Source organism: Astatotilapia calliptera, chromosome 1, assembly GCF_900246225.1.
Source record: "Astatotilapia calliptera chromosome 1, fAstCal1.2, whole genome shotgun sequence".
In the NCBI taxonomy this organism is placed as follows: Eukaryota; Metazoa; Chordata; class Actinopteri; order Cichliformes; family Cichlidae; genus Astatotilapia; species Astatotilapia calliptera.
Window position 1 is genome coordinate 12,373,222 of NC_039302.1, and position 19,072 is coordinate 12,392,293.

Sequence of the window (19,072 nt, forward strand, 5' to 3'; positions counted from 1 at the left end):
CCCCAACATTCAGTATCCAACAAGTGCAGTGAAGAAAGGTCTTATAAATCCAGTTTTTAGACAATCATGAGCAGTTTCTCTCCTTCTCCATGCTTTCTTTTTTCACATCCCATCATCTGGTCCAAGTTGATCTTGGTTTCATCAGTCTGTTTTGATGGAAAGTCTAATATCGACATACCGTTGTTGAGGGTAACCAGAAGTTTACACGTTGCCTCCTCTAGAGCTTTCTTTGATTTGGTTTTTCTTAAACAAAGAAAGATTTTTACAATCAGCAACTTGAAATATCTTCCAGGTCTTTGTGGCAGAGGTGACCCGTGCATTCCTCCTTTTTACAATATACCAGGTCGTTCATTTGGCCACCCCTTAGGTTTTTGTTTGTTTGTTTTTTATAGTCTTAGCTGTATTAGGTTTCTTTTTTTTGTTGTTTTTTTGTTTTTTGTTTTTTAAGGTTAATAATGGGCTCCCTCACTTTCATCAACATCTCTTGGGACTTCAAACACAGCTGGAATGTTTGATTTAAAAATGCACTGTGGTTGTGTACAGACACAAAAGCTAGTTACTAGTTAGCTCGTACACGGGCACAAGCTGATCAAACGGTGCACATCCGTTTGAAAGCAGCTTTTGCAATAATTTACAGTAACATGGATAAGTAATTTAATAAGGGTCATCTCCATCAGTCTTCCAATGTGTAGTTAAAACAGCTGAGGCTGCAGTTGTTCTGCTAACCTGTGCTTATTTCTGTGCATATTCAAATACCAGTACCTGTGCCTACATGCGAACACGCAGGTTCAGCCTTCACAAACAGTCGAGTGGAGCCGTTGCGGCTACGCCTCAGCCCGGGACTGTCACTGTTAGTGATCCCAGCCTCTTTGATGCTGTCAGCCAGACAGATTACCCTGCTTTTAACCATCTTTTGAACTAAGCATGCCACACAAAAGCCTGCAGTACACCATCATGCCAGTGCAAACACTTATTCACATTAATGCCATTTTATTCGCTGTCGTTACTTCACAAGTGGAGGAAGGACACATTTGTTCTGAGTCATTATTTAGATAATATGTCACTCACACTGAAAGCAGGCTGAATTAGAAAAGGTCAACAGTTCAGTGAAAGTATCCATAGCTGAAAGGAGAAAACCATCATCATCATATGTTGATTAGCCAAACACACCTGGGAAAGTATGTTTATTACATCAACAAAAAAACTCCCTTGCTTACAGATCATAATAAGGATAATAATATCCTTTTATTCTAAGAGTTGCCAGCTCATCCATCTGCCTTACACTCCACATGCCTTTATAAGACACAACTGCATGTCATCAACAATGCTTTTGTCCTCTCTGTCACTGCACGTTTCTGCAGATGTCTGTGGATGGGAGTTTCATGTTTATGAGCTGCAGGTAGTGGCCTGACCAACCTGCTCAGTGTTTGTTGTCTTTTGTATTTCAGAGGTTTGCTTTTTTCTCTCCTTCCCCTAATCACTTCAACCACTCGAGGCAAATGGTTGTCCTCCGTGACCCTGGTTCGACCACCGGGTTTGTTCTTGCTAAAAGTGGTTCTTTTTTCATTTGTTTCATTCAGATTAGTTGTTTATAATGGGTTTTTTTTTCCTTTTTTTGTTTTTTGCAAGAGTAAGAGACATGAAGTTAGAGATACAAACACTTCTTTAGAACATAAAACCATTTTTGTGTCACTTTGCAGTTTTCAGCGCTGAGGTAGGAGGGAAGGGAAGGCAGGGTTGGAAGGTCAGTGTCTCCGCTGCCGGCGGAAGGGAAGCAGTCAGCATAGGTTCGAGTGGGTAAGAAAGGGGGAATTTAATTAGAGCAAGTGCCTGCATCCCCCTCTGGTGTCCTCCTCCGAATTACTATTTGCTGCCAAGGGTTAACTGGCCTGATAAATGGGATCAGTCACACTTGTACACACACATACAAATACAAACACCTGTGCTGTGGAGAGGAGAGGACTAAGGCCTGTATGATACAAACAGAATGAGTGATGATACAAATATTGAAATAGCATGTAGTTCAAACACTGCGTTCACCTAAGCAATGACCTGTTTTGTGTTTGGATCCTATTGAAACCAGATTTTAAATTTCAATCTATCTTTATGCTTAAGGTTAATACGTTAAGCCTTTTATCTTAGTGCATTACTGAAGGCTTGGTCAGTGGTAATCCCAGTTTGTATGCCTGCTGGATTTGAAGACACTTAAGTGGATTTACTAAATGTTAATCAGCCAGCAAATTTTTTACAAGCCTGGATGCTCTTTAAAGCTACTTAATGTTCTTCTGATGGATTTCCAGAACCTTTAGAGTGCCCTCGAACCCTCCGGATCGGGGATGGCTTCCTTCTGTTTATCTAATGAGTTATTTGGACTCAGACTCGAAACCTAATTCTAATCTTGTTAACAACTTCACAAAAAAATTTGCCCATAACCTAAGCGTGGATAGGTCAATGATGACAAATTTCAACATTATCTTGAAGAATTAAGAATTAAGGTCCAGACTTCCTGAGCGGGGCAAAACAGCGCGCGCGTACAATTCCCAAATGCTCATAGGCTTGGACCGTTTTATGGGGATCCTATCCTATGTTTTCCTTTTGTCAATCCCCAAACCTGTTCATTTCAATATCGAGCACTAAAAAAAAAATTCCTCCCTAAATGTCTGTGCAGTTAGCACTAAGTTGTGTGTCACAAATGTTAGGAAATTAGTTTGCACACATGATTTAAAAATTCTCTTCTCTATATTTTGCACTTTGAGAAAGGATTTCCCAAAAACACATATGCAACAGGGTCAGTCGCAAGATCCCTCGTCTTACAACGTCAGAACCCAGTTTAGGCTAAATCTGGCTGGTAATACCCAAAAGGTCAGAGGCAAGTTTCTACCTCTAGGTCTTTGTCTCTTAACCGTTTCATGTGGCTCTAAGATGTTTGCATCTTCTCCTCCAGGGTCTTCTCTGTGTTATTGTAGGATCTTTACTTTACACTATAAAGCATATTGTTGTGATTTGGTGCTGCATAATTAAAACTAAACTGAAATTGAATTGAAATAATTGAACTTGAGACTTCTGGCCATCATTGAGATTTCATCAGGTGTTTCACTGAGTAAAAAACATCAATTTGAAAAGTGTCCTTGACACTACCTGTCAAAGGTTTGGTGACATTCTTAAACTCAACACACCTCAGTGAATAAATAGGATAGTGTGAAAGGCTGCATTGTGTTTTTGTTTTTTTTTATTCAAAGCAAATATTGTGTCCAATAATAGCTTAGCGTGGTTCCCCTGATAGCAGAACACAAAGTACCTAATGGAAGAATTTATTTCAATACAGCTGTGTTGTAGGGTCAAGCCTGTGGGAGGCAGAGGAGATAGGGGTTAGTGCAGGAAAGGGAGTTATTGCAAGAATATAGGAAGATAGTGAAGGACATTAAAAACAGTTCTGAAAAGATTAGTAAGTGTATCCGTACGTTTATACAATGGATTCATATTTCTACTCAGTCTTAAGTCAATGCAAAAGTTGAATGTTTGGCCACAAGACTGTTTCTATTTCAAAGTGGAAATGCTTTTGTATGTCAGAAGGAACAAAAAAATAAAAAATAAAAATGATACGAGCATTTAGTTGGAAGAAGATTAATGAAATTATCATGTCATTAATCTTTAAAACCTGAAACCTGAAATAGTGAAAGGGGAGCCATATGACAAATTCTGAAAAATTAAAACAAAAGAAAATTAAATTAAATCTTAAATATGCATATATGAAGTTTAATTTATCATATTTGCTACATCTGGCATTTTTTTAGCCAGCAATTTATTCCCAAACACATATTGTGCAATTTATTTAGGTTTTTCAGAGAGAAAAAAATCAGGCTGATGATGTAGGAGTCTCAAAAACTGTATGTATATCATATAAATATGATACACTAGGGGTTAAGGAGATAAACCCTTCATTGGCTTTCCCCAGAAGCCATTTAGCCTAGTTCAGCATGAAATATGAAGTCATGTAAAAGTTAGCCTGGTTCTCTCAAAATCTTTGACATACACAACTGACCAAAACCTCCCAAATGAAGAATTTTATTGATGTGCTCGAACATCTTTACTAAGTCATAATTCAATAAATATTGCAATTTGTATAGTGATTTAAAAATAAATTAGAATACAGGTATATCATGTTCATGTCGGTGCTCTGCAAGTGCTAATATGAAAGCAGGGCTACCATAGCTTAGCATAAAGCTTGCCATAAAGGCTAATAATATACACCTAAATAAATAAATTAATGATGTTAGAACTTTATTTAGTTGTCACTGTCAAGTTGCTGTTGTGTGCATTGCAGCCCACTGCCGCAATGACCCAGCAAAGCTTTAATGACACTTTAAAGGTATGTGTAGAGTGTGGTGTGAGCCTCAGAGTGAGACACAACAAATCCTTTAATTGTAGACTAACCTTTGCTTCGAGACACAGTGTGAGACGAAGCAGAAGACAAATTTCATTCTCTCATCAGGTCAGAACCTCTAACAGACCGGGCAGTTACTATTTCGGTTAGTTCACACACTGAGCGAGTCCCACCATGGCACATTTCCCGAGTCGCAACACGTCAGTACACCAAGAGCAAACAGAATATAACAAACGGCACTAATCTCATAAGACTATTTGTACAAAACCAAATGCCAACAAACATGAGATATTGAAATGTAAATATGGTACATTTTCATTTCCCAGAATCATTTTTAGAATATAAACAGATCAGCACACAAACAGCTGGATTTAAAATTTACACCACACGTCACTAAAATACAACTTACATGAGATAGAATCATAAAGAGTGAAACACAGGATACAATATGAAAGTATACAAGTAAGTTAACCATATAATCTGTTCTAAAATTTAACCAGCAACCAGTGGGACAGTTAGATCAATCATTTGTTGGGAAAAAAGTAAATGTTGGAATTTTGCCTCCAAACAACCACAGTGAAGTTTTTTCAGTCAAACAATCAAGATGTGATTGAAGTGCAGACTTTCAGCTTTAATTCAGGGGGATTATGAAAAGTTCATTAACTGTTTAGGAGTTACAGCAATTTTGGTGCAGGTCTCCTTTTTCTGAGGCTCAAAAGTAAATGGACAGTTCACTCACAAGCAATTTATCATGTCATTACTGGGTTTAGTTCTGATAGCTGCTAGTATGTATCTGTAAAATCCTCCAAAATTATAGATGAAAATCAGGTGCATCTTCTGGCAATGCCGTGTCTTAACAAAGCTAATCCAGACGCACCCTGGAGTCTAGTCTGGTTGTTCTTCGGGCCTCTCCACAAACTTTCCTAAAATTTGGCCTCTATAGTATGTTGACCTTGCCATGGCAGTGGAAAAATGTCATGCTAAATTCTAACTATCCTACACATTGACTCAAAAGCACAGAGTCTCCAGTTATTTGTGACAGGCTGTGTAAAAGTGATTTAGCCCACCTTAAATATTGAGCATGTGTAATTTACTGAGAGGACGGGCCACCTATTCACCTCTCTAACCTTTGGGCAGTAAATACAACAAATTTGAAGTACAAAGAGTGAAGGCGAGATGAGTCAATGAGGTGCGCACACACACACACACACACACACACACGCACACACACACACACACACACAGATGTTTGTATTTAAACCACTTTACTTGCTCCCTCAAAACGGGTATTGTGTTTGTCAAGAATAAAACTTGAGATTAACCAGGAGAGTGTTTGGTTTGAATGAAAATTTACTTAAAGTCAAAAAGGGCCAAAGCTAAGGTAGATATTTCTGATTTCAATTTTTTATCTAATCTTGTATTTCCAGCTGAATTTATAGAGATCTGTCAAGTGGGAATTTATGGGAGTATTTTGACTGCCAATTCATCAGGCCTGTGCTATTGACCATTCTTTGTCACACCTCTGATAACATTTTGATCAATTCAGAGCCGTTAAAATATACCTTGCTGCTGTGATTTACCTCTACTCCAATTTCAAAGATTGGTCAATCTTGATAGTGACCTGTTAGCCAATTGACAACGTCAATAGACTAAACAGGTCTATTGAACAGTCAAAAGTGACCGATCAATTCATTTCACTTTTTGAAATATTAACTTTGTCCTCACAGAAATCATGTGTTGGGAGGTGACTCTCCTAGTATTAGTCAACAGAAACGCATTTACTTAAAACTTTACCCTCATGCAGGGTCTAATTTGTTGTCCGGGTTACACAGAGTATTCAAAAACTTAGTATGCATGCTTATGAAATAGCAAAACTTACACCTGGCCTCTATTTCCTTTAAGGCCGTCTCCATGTGGACCTCTGCACCACAATGCTTAATTTAGATCACTCTGTGGGGCATGCCATTCTGCCAGTTGCATATGGGATTTTAACATAGGTCTTCATGTTGAGCATCATTATTAGTAATGGCCTGAATCTGGCATGACCCACCTCTCAAAACTGGAAGAGTTCGTCGTCCATAGCCAAAGCCCTGAGGTCTGTATCGTGTCAAATGTGGTGCAAAACAAACAACAACAACAACAAGGAGGAGGGTGGTGTGGCCTCAACAACAGCAAGAAGGTCCTGGGTTCAAATCTAGTCTTGGGCCCTGCCTTTAGTTTTTCTGTGTGGAGCATTTTCTCTCCATATCTGTGGGGTTTACTCCAACTTCCTCCCAGGCTGCATGTGGTTAGGTGATTCTAAACTGACTGTGAATGCAAATGTGTGTCTCTGTGAGTTGGCCCTGCAACAGACTGGTGATCTTTCCAGGATGTACTTTGTCTTTTATACTATGACTGTTGAGATAACCTCCAGCCCTCCTGTAACCCTGAATGGGAGTAGAGGATGGATGGACAGTCTATTTGTTTGACAAAAGGCAGCCTGTATCCTTTCATCCATTCTCTTTTTCTTGTCCTTATCAGGGTCACAGGGGCACTGGAGCCTTTCCCTGCGAGATGCAGGTACACCCTGCACAGGTCACAAATCTGACAATAACACATAATGACAAACAACCATTCACACTCTCACCCACAGACAATTTAAAAATCACCAATTAACCTAACCCCACTAATTACATGTCCTTGGACCGTGGGAGGAAGGTACCTGGAAAGAACTCACATATACACAGGCAGAACATGTAAACTCCACAGAGAAAGGCATGACGGTGGAGTCTATCTCTGGAGTTTTGTGCTGTGAGGCAACACTGCGAGCCATCACACCATCGTGCTGCCTGCAGGCCACATCCTTTTAAAGGAAAAAAAAAATGTCAAAGTTGATTATTCAAGCTCATAAATTGATCTAAAAAGAGGGTTGACTTTATCTTTATGGCACTTAAAAGGTGACAGTAATTTATGTTTGTTCATTTTCATTTGAATTCTGTTCTTCTATATGCAAACCAGAAAAAAATCGGTTTGGGTCTTGTGAAGTTTCTTTTGAAACAGACTTCTCACACATACAACCTCTTTCCAAAGTGCTTTTAATGTCAGTGTGGAATTCGAATGTAAAGAGTCTGAATTGGGGATTTCCAATCCTATGGCCAACTGACTGAGAAAATAGCACCTCCTCTGTCAAACATGGTGTAGGGTCGCTTATGGCTGTTGGTGGTTTATGGGACGCTGGCATTTACAAATGGTTTAACAGCTGAGAGGGGAACAGCAGAATTACTGCTTAATATTCATAATATCTAAACCGAAAAAAAGAGCATGATGGAAAAAAAAAAGAGTCAACTTAATATTTTTAGCATATTTCAAATACATTTTCTGCAAATGAAAAAACCTTCAGTATCCGGTATGTTGCTCTCATATCTCCCGCTGCTCTTCTGCGGTTCGCCTTCAATAACCTTTGGTTACAGTTAACATGCAAATTGGGCAATAAGAAGCTATTACCTGATTGTTAATGGCAGCAGGCGGCTTCCTCACAGCGGAAAGAATGGCAGAAGAATTGCTATCAGGAGCAATGAGCTGCATCTCTAAAAGTGCAATTAGATGTAGATTTATATGTCACTTTCGACAACAGAGAATTGCTTACAGTGGTGGTAAAGACACAAAAATTTATAACATAGTTGAAACTGAATTGATCTGTAGAGGCGGAAAACCAAAAGCACAAACCGCCAGCTGGCGGAGATCTTCAAAGCTGAATATCCTCATAAGTGGCCTGATAATGCACGGCGGAGAGGGCTGGTGAGATAGCAGGGTGAAAGTAATGATGTCTTGTTGTGGCTGATAAGGTGACTTTATCTCCTATCTCCCATATCTATGCACAATGGGGCCCTTGTATGGGTGATAGTAAAACATGGGGCTGTTAGATGGAACAACCCATTAAATGGCCATAAAAGTCGCACTGGACTGGATAATGTGAAAGGAAGCTTTGTTTTCCATTGTGGAATAATGAAACAGGTGAGCAGGGAAACAGACTGAAGAGTCATAAGGTTGGAATTCCCCGAATCAGACTCTTCATGAATTAAGCCTCTGAAGCCGATGTCTCTTGTTGTTTTATCAGATATCTCCGCATTTCAAGCCATTAATCGCCTAAGATCAAACTGGAATGGTGCAAAGGGGCTATTCAGATCAGGCTGTAATTATTATTATCTATTTTTAGAGATCTTTATGTTGCACATTTTGCATATGTGGTGCTCAAAAGGTGTTACCTAACCTAAAAGCCAGATAATGGTGTTAGAGCTATCACATGTCAAATCATATTAATCTGTGGTCCATGTATTTAAGGCCTCTTGTAGACTGATTATATCTAAATATGGAGAGTTTTCATTATCCAGGTCCAGATGGGTGGTAGTTTCTAACAGTGGATTGAATGTGATTGCATTCACACTTTTCTTAACCTGATAGTGCTGGGATTGGTCAGCTGTGAAGTGGTGAGAGCAGAGCCAATAATTGCACTGTGATTCATCCCAAATCAGTCTAAATGTTGCCCACTGGAAAACATTGACCTGTGGAAAAATTTTGGTATAAACTAGTTTTGATCATAACCCAGACCTCAGGCCTTAAAGCAATGGATCAGTTTAGAAAAAGCAGGGGTTTAAAATAAGTATTTTTCTAGGGAACAGTTATGGTGATGGCATACTGTCGTCTGGTAACATGAAACAAAGCTTGGCTTCCAGCGCAGCCTCCTACTTATGCAGACTTTGTTGATCACTTTCATCCTTTGCACCTGTCATAGTTAATGCAGATCTTTCTTCTCAGTGGGAGCTTAACAGCATCCTCTGACGCTGAACATTTTAAGAAAATGTGAAAGTGCTAAAAGATGCAGTTCTGCTAATGGCTACTTGAGGATCTCCAAAATCAGGCCAACACCGAATAACATGTGTTAAAAATGCACAAATATACAGTAGAAAAATATATGACCTTACAACTCCCTGGGTCAAATTATATTAGGGTGTAAGGTCAGCATTTTAAGCCATTAGTTGTCCAGAGTTCTTAATCTCACCTTATATAACCTCTGAACTGTGGTATTGGTACCATTAAGAGCATTTTATTGCACTTATCAGAGAGATAATAGGGCTCAAAGCAAACCCGTACATGCTGTCACATTAAATATTTTGGGTCTGTTTGTGTGATGAATGAAACTGACCAAGTTAGCTTTAGTCAGGAGCAGAGATGGGCACTGTAATCTGATTACTTTTTTCAAGTAACTAGTAAAGGGATTACTATTGCAAAAACGGTAATTAGATTACCGTTACTTTCCTGTAGGAACGCTGCGTTACTGCGTTACTAAAACCGTGATTTTTTTGCGAGAATGTCTCATGACAGTGATGTAAGCGAGTGAGCTGTTAGTGACAACAGCTGTGTGCAGATCAACAATGCATCACATATCGATTGTGGGAGAGAGTATGAGCGTGCAGCGTTTAAAGCGTGGAAGTACTGACCTTACTTTGAGTTTGATTCCATAAAAAGTGACAAAAACATTAGCGTCCATCGTGCGTGGGAAGAAAACTTCTTTTTACAGCGAAAAAAACCCTAAACAAGCACCAAGTGCACAATGATGTAATGGGAAATTCACAGAGAAACTCGCGGATTCTTCAACTGACCGCGGCACACCTGCACCAGGGTAAACCTCCGCCTACCCTGCTCCTGCTTTACAGGTGAAAATAGAGCAAAAGGACCGCTGAGTCTTTGACTTTATTTATTTTCTGCTGTGTTTTACTTGCATCTATTTGAAAGACTGAGTGTAAACACACAAAATATTTTATTTTATGTGCTGGAATGTGCAGAAAATAGGTTTAAATGTTAAACTAATTTATTCAAGTCAGAGAATGGTGCATATAATTAAATTTTTGCTTCATGCATAAAGTTAAAAGATTAAAACTGATAAAACAAGTTAAAAAAAGAGACTTTTCCATCTGATTACATTTTGTATGATGGATTATGTAGAAAAAGTAGAATTGGGCTGAAAGATCTATCGCTTTATCACTTCTTCAGGTTGTAAATCTTGTTTTTAAAAAGTAACTAAGTAATTCATTACTTTTGAAAATAAGTAATCAGTAAAGTAACGGGATTACTTTTTTGTGGAAGTAATCAGTAATTAGTTACTGATTACTTTTTTCAAGTAACTTGACCAACACTGGTCAGGAGTTTGGCTAGCAAACCAACATGAGTAATGTAAATTTGGCTAACAGCAAACCTAGCTTGATAATAAAGACTTTATATTGTATAAATTAATAAAGAAAATACTTGAATTGGTTACCATTTCAAGAGGTTTAGGTTATTGTAAGCCTTTTGGTTGTCAAACATTTGCAGAATTGGGGAAATTTCCTGGTTTCCCGAGCAGGAAGTACCTCACACACACTCGCCCTGCTAACTTTCCAATTACGGTCAGTTTGCACCTTCTGTACCAGCCGAGGATGTGATCGTCTTTTCATTTGGCTTCTTTTACTCTTGTCTTAATGGTATATAAAGTGTACACTAGTTTGCATAAAAACAAATCTTTCACACAGAAACATCCAAAAGTTCAAAGTTTTTTTTATCATTGCAGTGCATTCCAGCTTTGGCAAACACCTGTGTTATCTCTCTGCTAGACGCTCATAAACATGCTAATGCACAATGAAAGCGAGAGAGAGAGAGAGGAGAGCGAAGGGGCCAAAGTAGCAAAGACAGACAACGAAAGATTCACATCCAGCAGGCTAGATGTCATATGGCAAAGCTCAATATTGGTTAATAAATGAAGGGGGACAGGATACAGAGACAAGGAGGAGAAGTAAAAGTAATAAATTACTTTTATCTCCTTAATGAGACAACATTAATTTTGGTCTCAAGGTCTGGCAGAAAAGTGAGTTGATTTATCATCTGTCTTTAACGCTGTGGGAATTAGTCTAATTACCAGAGCTATGGAGAGCTGATTTTCACTTCACAGTAAGCCCATTGTGCACCACAACCATTTATCACAGCAGCAGTCTGGTCGTTGTACTCCAGGCCTGGTGGGAAAGGTGGTGTTGGTCAACAGCGTCCCTGAAACCTTTGTGTGTCACAACATGCCTGAAGAGAGGGCAGATCCAGGAATGTGCACACACAATCAAAGTAAACTGGTTTAGGATTAATCACAGTGCCTAGGTATTGTATCAATGACAGCGAATCAAAGAAAATATATCTTTCAATGTCCGTTACATTGCTTTGTTGATGTTTTTCCATGTTCTGTGTTGTTCTGACGAACTATAGAAGCGCCTGAACTTTCTGCTCTATCAGCAGCAGGAAAGATCTTATCAATACCTCAAACCGCCAAGAATCACTGACCCAGTGGAGGTGAAAAACATAATGACTGGTCCAGCATGCAGATAGAACAAGAGCACACCTGACTTAATTTAAGGACAGGGTGAGCTGTCTCAGAGCTGTGGTAATGATTGAAAAATATGCCTGTAATTGCTGATAAGCTCTTTAATGTTTCAGTAAACTCCTGTTAGCCGCTAGGTTTACTGACGCATAACTCGTCGATAAACTCTGGCTTTGTAGTCAAGGGCTCGCGGCTCCTTTGAACCAATTGTCCTCTCACAGAGAGAAGGGTGTGCACTGCTTTTGGAGAGTTTCACTAAAGGTTCAAGGGGGCATGTGCATGTGAGGACATGTGTCACAAGGAAAGAAGGGAAAGGAAGTAATGATAGTTTAGATCTGAAAACATTTATTATTAAGCCTTCCACCACATTAAAATAAGACACTTTCAGCTACACCTGCTGTCAGATATTTCACCTGCAAACTGCAGCCTGGAGTAATGTTTGCTCTTACTGACTCATTTTTAACAACAGTGTAATTAAGCTATCATGCTATTCCCATTGTCCTGCATTTTACCTAGTTTTGACCTCTGAGAGGTTTGCCCATAACTAATCACAAGACAGATCGCATTACTATATCTGCTGTTTATAGTTTCAAAGTAAACAAAGAAGAAGAAGCCATCAGCTTTACAAGAAGCCATGTGACTATATTCAGCACTGTAAGCTAGATGGTAAAATCTGCAACCAAGAATTTGTGCTTGAAATCAGTGCTCGAAATTGCAAGAAAGAGCTACATTTCAAACTCTACAAACCTCAGTTAGCAAAGTTGCACATGAACAAACCACATGACTTCTGGAACAATGTCCTTTGGACAGACAAGAACAAAATGAAGATGTTAGGCTATTATTCAAAGTAGTATATTTGGTGAACACAAATTACCTCATACAACCGTCTAACACGGAGGTGGAGGGATGACGATTGGGGCTTATTTTGAAGCCATGAGCCACAGCAGAAAATCTACAACAGATTGCCCAAAAAAGAAAAGAATCAAAGTTTTGTAATGGCCTGGTCAAAGTCCGGGCCAAAGACCTCGACCTGATTGAAACCCTGTGGCGGGACCTTAAGAGGGCTGCGTATGAACAAATGCCTGGAAACCTCAATGAATCACTAGAGTTTCTTTTGATTTATTCTACTATTAAATTCATGAGCATCTTGCAAAAATAAAAAATAAAAATCATAGCATTCTCTCCAACAACATTCAAATTTATATCATCAAACAGGCACTTAAGAAATTGCTGAGCTAACCTCAACAGCTTCTTCTTCTAAACTATTAAAGCTCTTTAGACCCCATCTCAATTACACCAGCTCCACCTGTTCTGTCTGTAGACATTTATATTAATCAGTCTTCTCTTCATTAATAAGATTTGTATTATAAGTTCTTAAAGCTTCTGCTCCAGCTGTTATATTCAATTATTAACTTATTTAGGATTAGCAGGACTTATGTACATATAGCAGCAAAATTTCATCTTTTAGGAGGAAAAGACCATCCATCGTCAGAAGAATGCACCAGACACTGGAAGCAGGCGCTGATTTAATTTAATTCGTGGACCTCTGTTGGCAGACTCAAGTGACAGGTTTAGCGGTGGCCTGGCTATTTAAATACTTTCAAATAATAAAGGCAAAAGAAAAGAGGGGAGAGGTTGCGAGAAACAGGCAGAAGGTAGCACTGATTACCCAGGAGCAAATTACCTCTATATCAGCCCCGGAGACAGACACCAATCTGCCTGATAGAGAGAGAGAGAGCTGAGGATGAGAGACACCGCAGTAACACGGTAAAGGAGAAAGAGAGAGTGAGAAATGGGCGGACTAACAATTTCCTGGAGGTCAACTGCACCGCACATACACACGTGTGCGCACAATTTTACAGATTTAAGAAGGGGGTGTCCTCAAACAGGTGGCGTTTTTGTTCACATCAGCAGAACGAAGCACACAAAGGCCCACGTGTGCTTTTATGTGGAAAATGTAATATTGTGACATGAGGAAAAGATGACTATTTGTTAGTGAAGGTGTTAGAGCCTAAAACATATTCTTGGGAACACATAAAACAAATAAATATAAATATTAGATTGTTAGTATTACACAAGCCACAACTGCACAGGAAAAAATCACATTATTTATAGTTATTGTTGGGTTGGATAGAGATCTGTAATGTCGCATTATCAAAAGATGGAGTTTTCCTTCTGGTGCAGCAACATGCAGATTCCACTTATTATTCTGTGACTTATAATTTTTGATAAACTGTATCTCTATCGATGTCTGTGGTACCAGAGACGAAGAGAGACGGATGTACGCCGCCTTTCTCCAGTCTTAAAACTGCATTAGTTCACATTAAGCAGAGGGCCAATTAACTTATAGCCTCTTCTGCCAAGTCATTACACTTTTATACGGTTTGTGTGCAATTCCTGATCGTAAACTTTAATAGCATCGGTATGGCCTTGGTATAGGAATGAAACAAACCATTAATACTAATGATTTAAATACCGTACACAACGTCTCTAACGTCACACCAATCAGAGGTAACCAATAACATTAGTGTGGAAAACAGGCCAGTATTTGGCTCTAAGGTGTGGAGGATATTAGCAGCACTAATAATTAGTCTGGACAATGAAAGCAGCGTATAATTCTTTGTTTATGGCAGCCAGGTAGCCGCAATCTGTGGAGAGTACGATGAGCTGGCAGTAAGATAGATACTGAAAATACAATTGCCCAATCTTCTAATGTACTTCGGTGCTTTGATGCAGTTGAAGGTGTTTGCAGGCGGGACAAGGGTTGGACATTACCTCACTCTGAATGCTTTCTGGGGGGAGAAACGAGCGAGTAATTAGCTGATTAGAGGCCCGTCAGAGCAGCTCGAGCTCCAGCCAATCCCCAGCTGGCAGAGGCCTCCAGGGGTGGAGAAGGACGGCTGATGTAGAGGGAAAAATACCTCTGTGGGTTAGTTTTCCAAGAGACTCGATGGTGCGGACTGACATAAAGGCGCAATTTAAAGAAACCGGTGCACGCGCGCACACGCGGGTGTCAGTTAGAGTGGCATTTAGCTGAAACAAGTACAACGAGGGAAAAACCTGCCAATGTGTTTTTTAAACGAATATACAGGTTTCGGGTTATTTTTCTTTATAAAAGGGGGAAAGGAGAGCTTATGATTTTGTGACTGAAGAGCACGGCACAGGTGCGCACCTGGAGAGAGCTCGACTTGTTTTTTCTAAAGACTCCTCAGTCCCGCTCTCTCTCGCTCTCTCTCTGCTGCTGCTGAAGCCATCATGGAGAAATCGAAAAACTTTCGAATCGACGCTCTTCTCGCCGATGAGACCAATCGGTGTGGTCGAGACCTCTCACCCGGTCTGAGCAGTGACAGCCCGGCCGGCAGCCCGGTCTCATGCCGCCGTGGGGACACTCCGTCCCCGCGAGGAGCGCACCTTCAGACCGGAATAATCCCCAAGCAGAGTGTCCTCAATCTGCCCCATCCGGGGCTTGCATCGCTGCCTCAGGGAGCGATTCCCGGCATGTATCCTGCACCCATGTACCCACTGTCGGCGTTGGGTGGACAACACCCTGCGTTCGCCTACACTGGCTTCACGCACCTATCGCAGACCTACCCAGAGCACCTGAAGGTGGCTACCATGGCTGGATCTCTGCCCCTGGAGCACTGGATCCGCGCTGGGCTCATGGTGCCACGACTGCCGGATTACAGCTGTAAGTGTGATGACATTAGATAAGCAGAGGTCCAGAATAATCTAACTTTAAAATAAATAAATATATAAATAAAAATAAATTAATTTCACAGGAGAATTTATCTGTTAATTTATTTTATTTTCAGACAGCTGTGTGTTACACTAAAAGAGAAAGAGTTTAGGCGGAACTGGTCAAGTTAATCTTATTATTATTATTATTATTATTATTATTATTATTATTATTATTATTATTATGCTTAATTAATAACTAAATAGTTGTCATTTCGGGGTTTTTATGTTTGCTTATTTTTTCATGATATCAAGCACACAGCACAGATTTATTGTTTAAATCACAAACCGGACTAACGATTCTGACATAGATTTTTTTCTATTCTCCAAAGTTTTATTACATTTAAAAACCTTAATATTTAATAATAATCTGAGAAAGAAACGGGCAGCATTTTGATTTGTTTATTTATTATTCATAAATACATTTCACTGGCAGCGTAATTTAAAGCCTTCGGTTAGCTTTGCTTTGTGCGCCTTCTGTTGTTTTTGTTGTTGTTGTTGTTGTTGTTGTTGTTTTTTATCTAAGTCCTGTATGTCGCGTTAATGGCAGTCATACATCGTCCCTCACAGTACAGTGGCACCTGTTTTACTGCGTCTCTGTCATATTTTAATTTTGCCCCATTTATTTCTCTATAAACGCCAGCCCGATGAAAACTGTCTTTGTGTGACGAAGAAACTATAAACAAACACCTAAAACGTTCTGTAGTTCATCAATAAAATCCCAAAAGCCTTCATTGAATTTTCATTAAGTTAATGGCATGCCTGTGTTTTTATGGCCCCTGCGCCCGCTTCTGCCGTGTCCCGCCCGTCAACAATAAACTGGAGTAAAGCTATTATAGTTAATGATGGCCGGAGAGTGCCGGCATATGTGCGTCTGTTCCCACCCACAACATTACCATGAACTTCTGATGTCCTTGATGTTACAGTATATAAATAAGAGTGGTGGCAGCCAGTGAGCAAATATTCCTGGATAGAGCCTTAAAGGAATCCAAATAATTAGGAAATAACTTTATAATATTAATATTAATATGCACATATTCATCCTGTTTTTAGGTGATTTAGGTTTTTAAAATATACACTTATAGTCATCTTGCATGGGACCACACACAAACTGATAACTTTGCTGTTCCTCTTCCAGCGGGTGCTCAGTCAGGCCTGTTGGGGAAATGCAGGAGGCCCCGCACCGCCTTCACCAGCCAGCAACTCCTGGAGCTGGAGAACCAGTTCAAGCTTAACAAATACCTGTCCAGGCCCAAGCGCTTCGAGGTGGCCACTTCACTCATGCTGACCGAAACACAGGTGAGCCAGACCAGAGACTGCAGAGCTCCTCTTTACATCTCCAGATCACGGCGCTCAACAGATGCCAGCACACTGTATGTGTGTAGTTGCAGTTATAACATTTATATCTATTTTTTATTTTCTTAATAAGAATAACTCGGTAGAGTTAAAGGAGTGTGAAACCCATCACCTAATAACACTAAATGAGCCACAATATCAAAATAGGGAGAAAATAAAAAGAAAACAACCAATCAACAGATTTCATCTTCCTTTTTCTTTTTTATTGTAGCCTTAAATAAGACCAAACCATTTTTATACCATGAAAACAGCCAGCAGCACTCTATTAGATCAGCTTTAAATGTTACACTTTACTAAAGTATCTTCATTCTTGTTGCAGTTAGCTGATCAGCAAACTGCTTCTCATGTCCACAGATGTTGTGTTGTCAATCATCTGTGGCAGTTTTCAGTGTTCATTGTTTACCTATCTTCATATATTCATGTGTGTAAGACTCACATGTCTTATGTTTCTGTTAATATTTATTTGTCGCTGATTGTTTCAGTGTTATGAATGCTAATACCTCTGGTAGGAGGAGGAGGGATAAAAAATTTGTGATAATAAAGAGTGATGTCGTTAATGATGACCACAGCATGAACCCCAAAATAACACTTTTTATCCTCCCCAACACTGACATGCAATATGAAACATATCACCTTAAAAATGAAGGTAAAATAGAATAAACAATTTATAAAGCAGCTTTTATCTAACAAAGAAAAAAGAAATAGGAAAGAGAGAGCTTCTGGAGCTGTGACTAAATTTGTCTTTGTTTCTGTTCAGACAAACCCCAGGTTGCGTTTCTTCTTTTAAACATGCGTTCTTCTTCTACTATGATCACTTCGCAGGTGAAGATCTGGTTCCAAAATCGGAGGATGAAGTGGAAGCGCAGTCGGAAGGCAAAGGAGCAGGCCACTGCCTCCACCCAGTCTGAGGCAGAGAGACTACGCAGCTCGGGAAAGACAGGCTCCGACAAATCCAGTGAGAGCAGACGAGCTTTGAACCCGGACGACCGAAGGATAGCTCTCGAATTGGAGGATGGAGAAGAGGAAGAAGATGGAGAGGATGAGGAGGAAGAAGTAGCGGAGGCGCCCCAGCGTGGCTTTCCTCTTTCTGCGGGTAACCTAGTTGGGATCCAGCAAACCACGGACTTCTTGCAGCGTAACAATGAAGCTGGCTACAGCTCCCACAGCCCTTTCTCTGATGATGAGCTGGATGGGGTGGAAGTGGGTGGGGGTGACAGGAAAATTGGGGCAGGACTGTGAATACACACCCAGAAAAAGGTTTTAAAAACACATGAGAATTACCTGAGTGTTTCAGCAAAGTCACAACAGGAAAGTCTGTGTTTGTGAGAGAGGACAAACCTAAAGAGCTTCACCTCGTATGCTCTGAGAAGGTTTTTCCAATCAAGACATTTGTTGGACTCATTCACACAATCACACATAAACAAATGCAGGATTATGACGCGTGTATAGTGCTTAAACTATTTGTGAATAGAATTATCACTAAGTAATTTACATTGCTGCAGCATGCTGGAAAAAACTGCTTCTTTCTTTCCCTAATTTTGCTCTTTTTTAATGCGCCAGTGGTCCTCTGTGGCAAACTTGTTTCCTCCATCCACTCACAGCCTGAGCTCCACTCAGTGAACACATTTTTTAGGAATTAAATGTTAAGAGGAGTGAACTACAACACATTCAAACAGTTTGATGAGGTTCAGGAGGCGCACGAGCCGTGTGACCATTGACAGAACGGACAAAGGCTCAGAAACAGCTGCAGTTCCAGATGTTTTTGCTCCCAGACTTTGCACAACATCCCATGTAGCGCATTTCCATTTGTGCATTTAATGTGAATATTCAGATTTTTTTTTCAATAATATTTATGACTTGGTTGTCGTCACTTACATGTAAATAAATGAACTTAATTTATTTGAATGATTGAAGGATGAATCGTACGTGTATTTATCTCAAACTTGTGTGGTGTAAATGTGAAATAAAGAAAATGGCAACAAAAGAAGTGAATTATTTCCATTTGATGTGATAGAAATGTATATATATATATATATATATATATGGACAAATACATTTGATTTCAATTGTTTTTTAAAATACATAAAAGAACTCACACAGGGATGGTGCTGAGCGTTGAAGGAGCTGCTTACCTGCTGCCTCGTGATTAAATTACCAGCTGAAGTCTACAAAGCAACGTCTGCTAACAGCTGCTGTGGATGGATAAGATATACTTCTATTTA

At 39.7% G+C, this 19,072-nt stretch overlaps 1 protein-coding gene across 1 annotated transcript; it reads left to right on the forward strand.

The window, feature by feature from the left end:
• Positions 1-14,648: 14,648 nt before the first annotated feature.
• On the forward strand, positions 14,649-18,714 carry mnx2b (motor neuron and pancreas homeobox 2b). Its single transcript, XM_026163085.1, has 3 exons — positions 14,649-15,447; positions 16,633-16,793; positions 17,673-18,714. Exons 1-3 carry the CDS (start codon positions 15,015-15,017, stop codon positions 18,087-18,089), a joined length of 1,011 nt encoding a protein of 336 aa, XP_026018870.1. The 5' UTR covers positions 14,649-15,014; the 3' UTR covers positions 18,090-18,714.
• The last annotated feature ends 358 nt before the right edge of the window (positions 18,715-19,072 follow it).

What these genes read in the sequence shown, in the direction of transcription:
- mnx2b (XM_026163085.1), top strand. Translation starts at nt 15,015, where the DNA reads ATGGAGAAATCGAAAAACTTTCGAATCGACGCTCTTCTCGCCGATGAG. An exon ending in ACGACTGCCGGATTACAGCT is followed by an intron (nt 15,448 to 16,632) that starts GTAAGTGTGATG and finishes TTCCTCTTCCAG; the next exon opens with CGGGTGCTCAGTCAGGCCTG. An exon ending in TCATGCTGACCGAAACACAG is followed by an intron (nt 16,794 to 17,672) that starts GTGAGCCAGACC and finishes ATCACTTCGCAG; the next exon opens with GTGAAGATCTGGTTCCAAAA.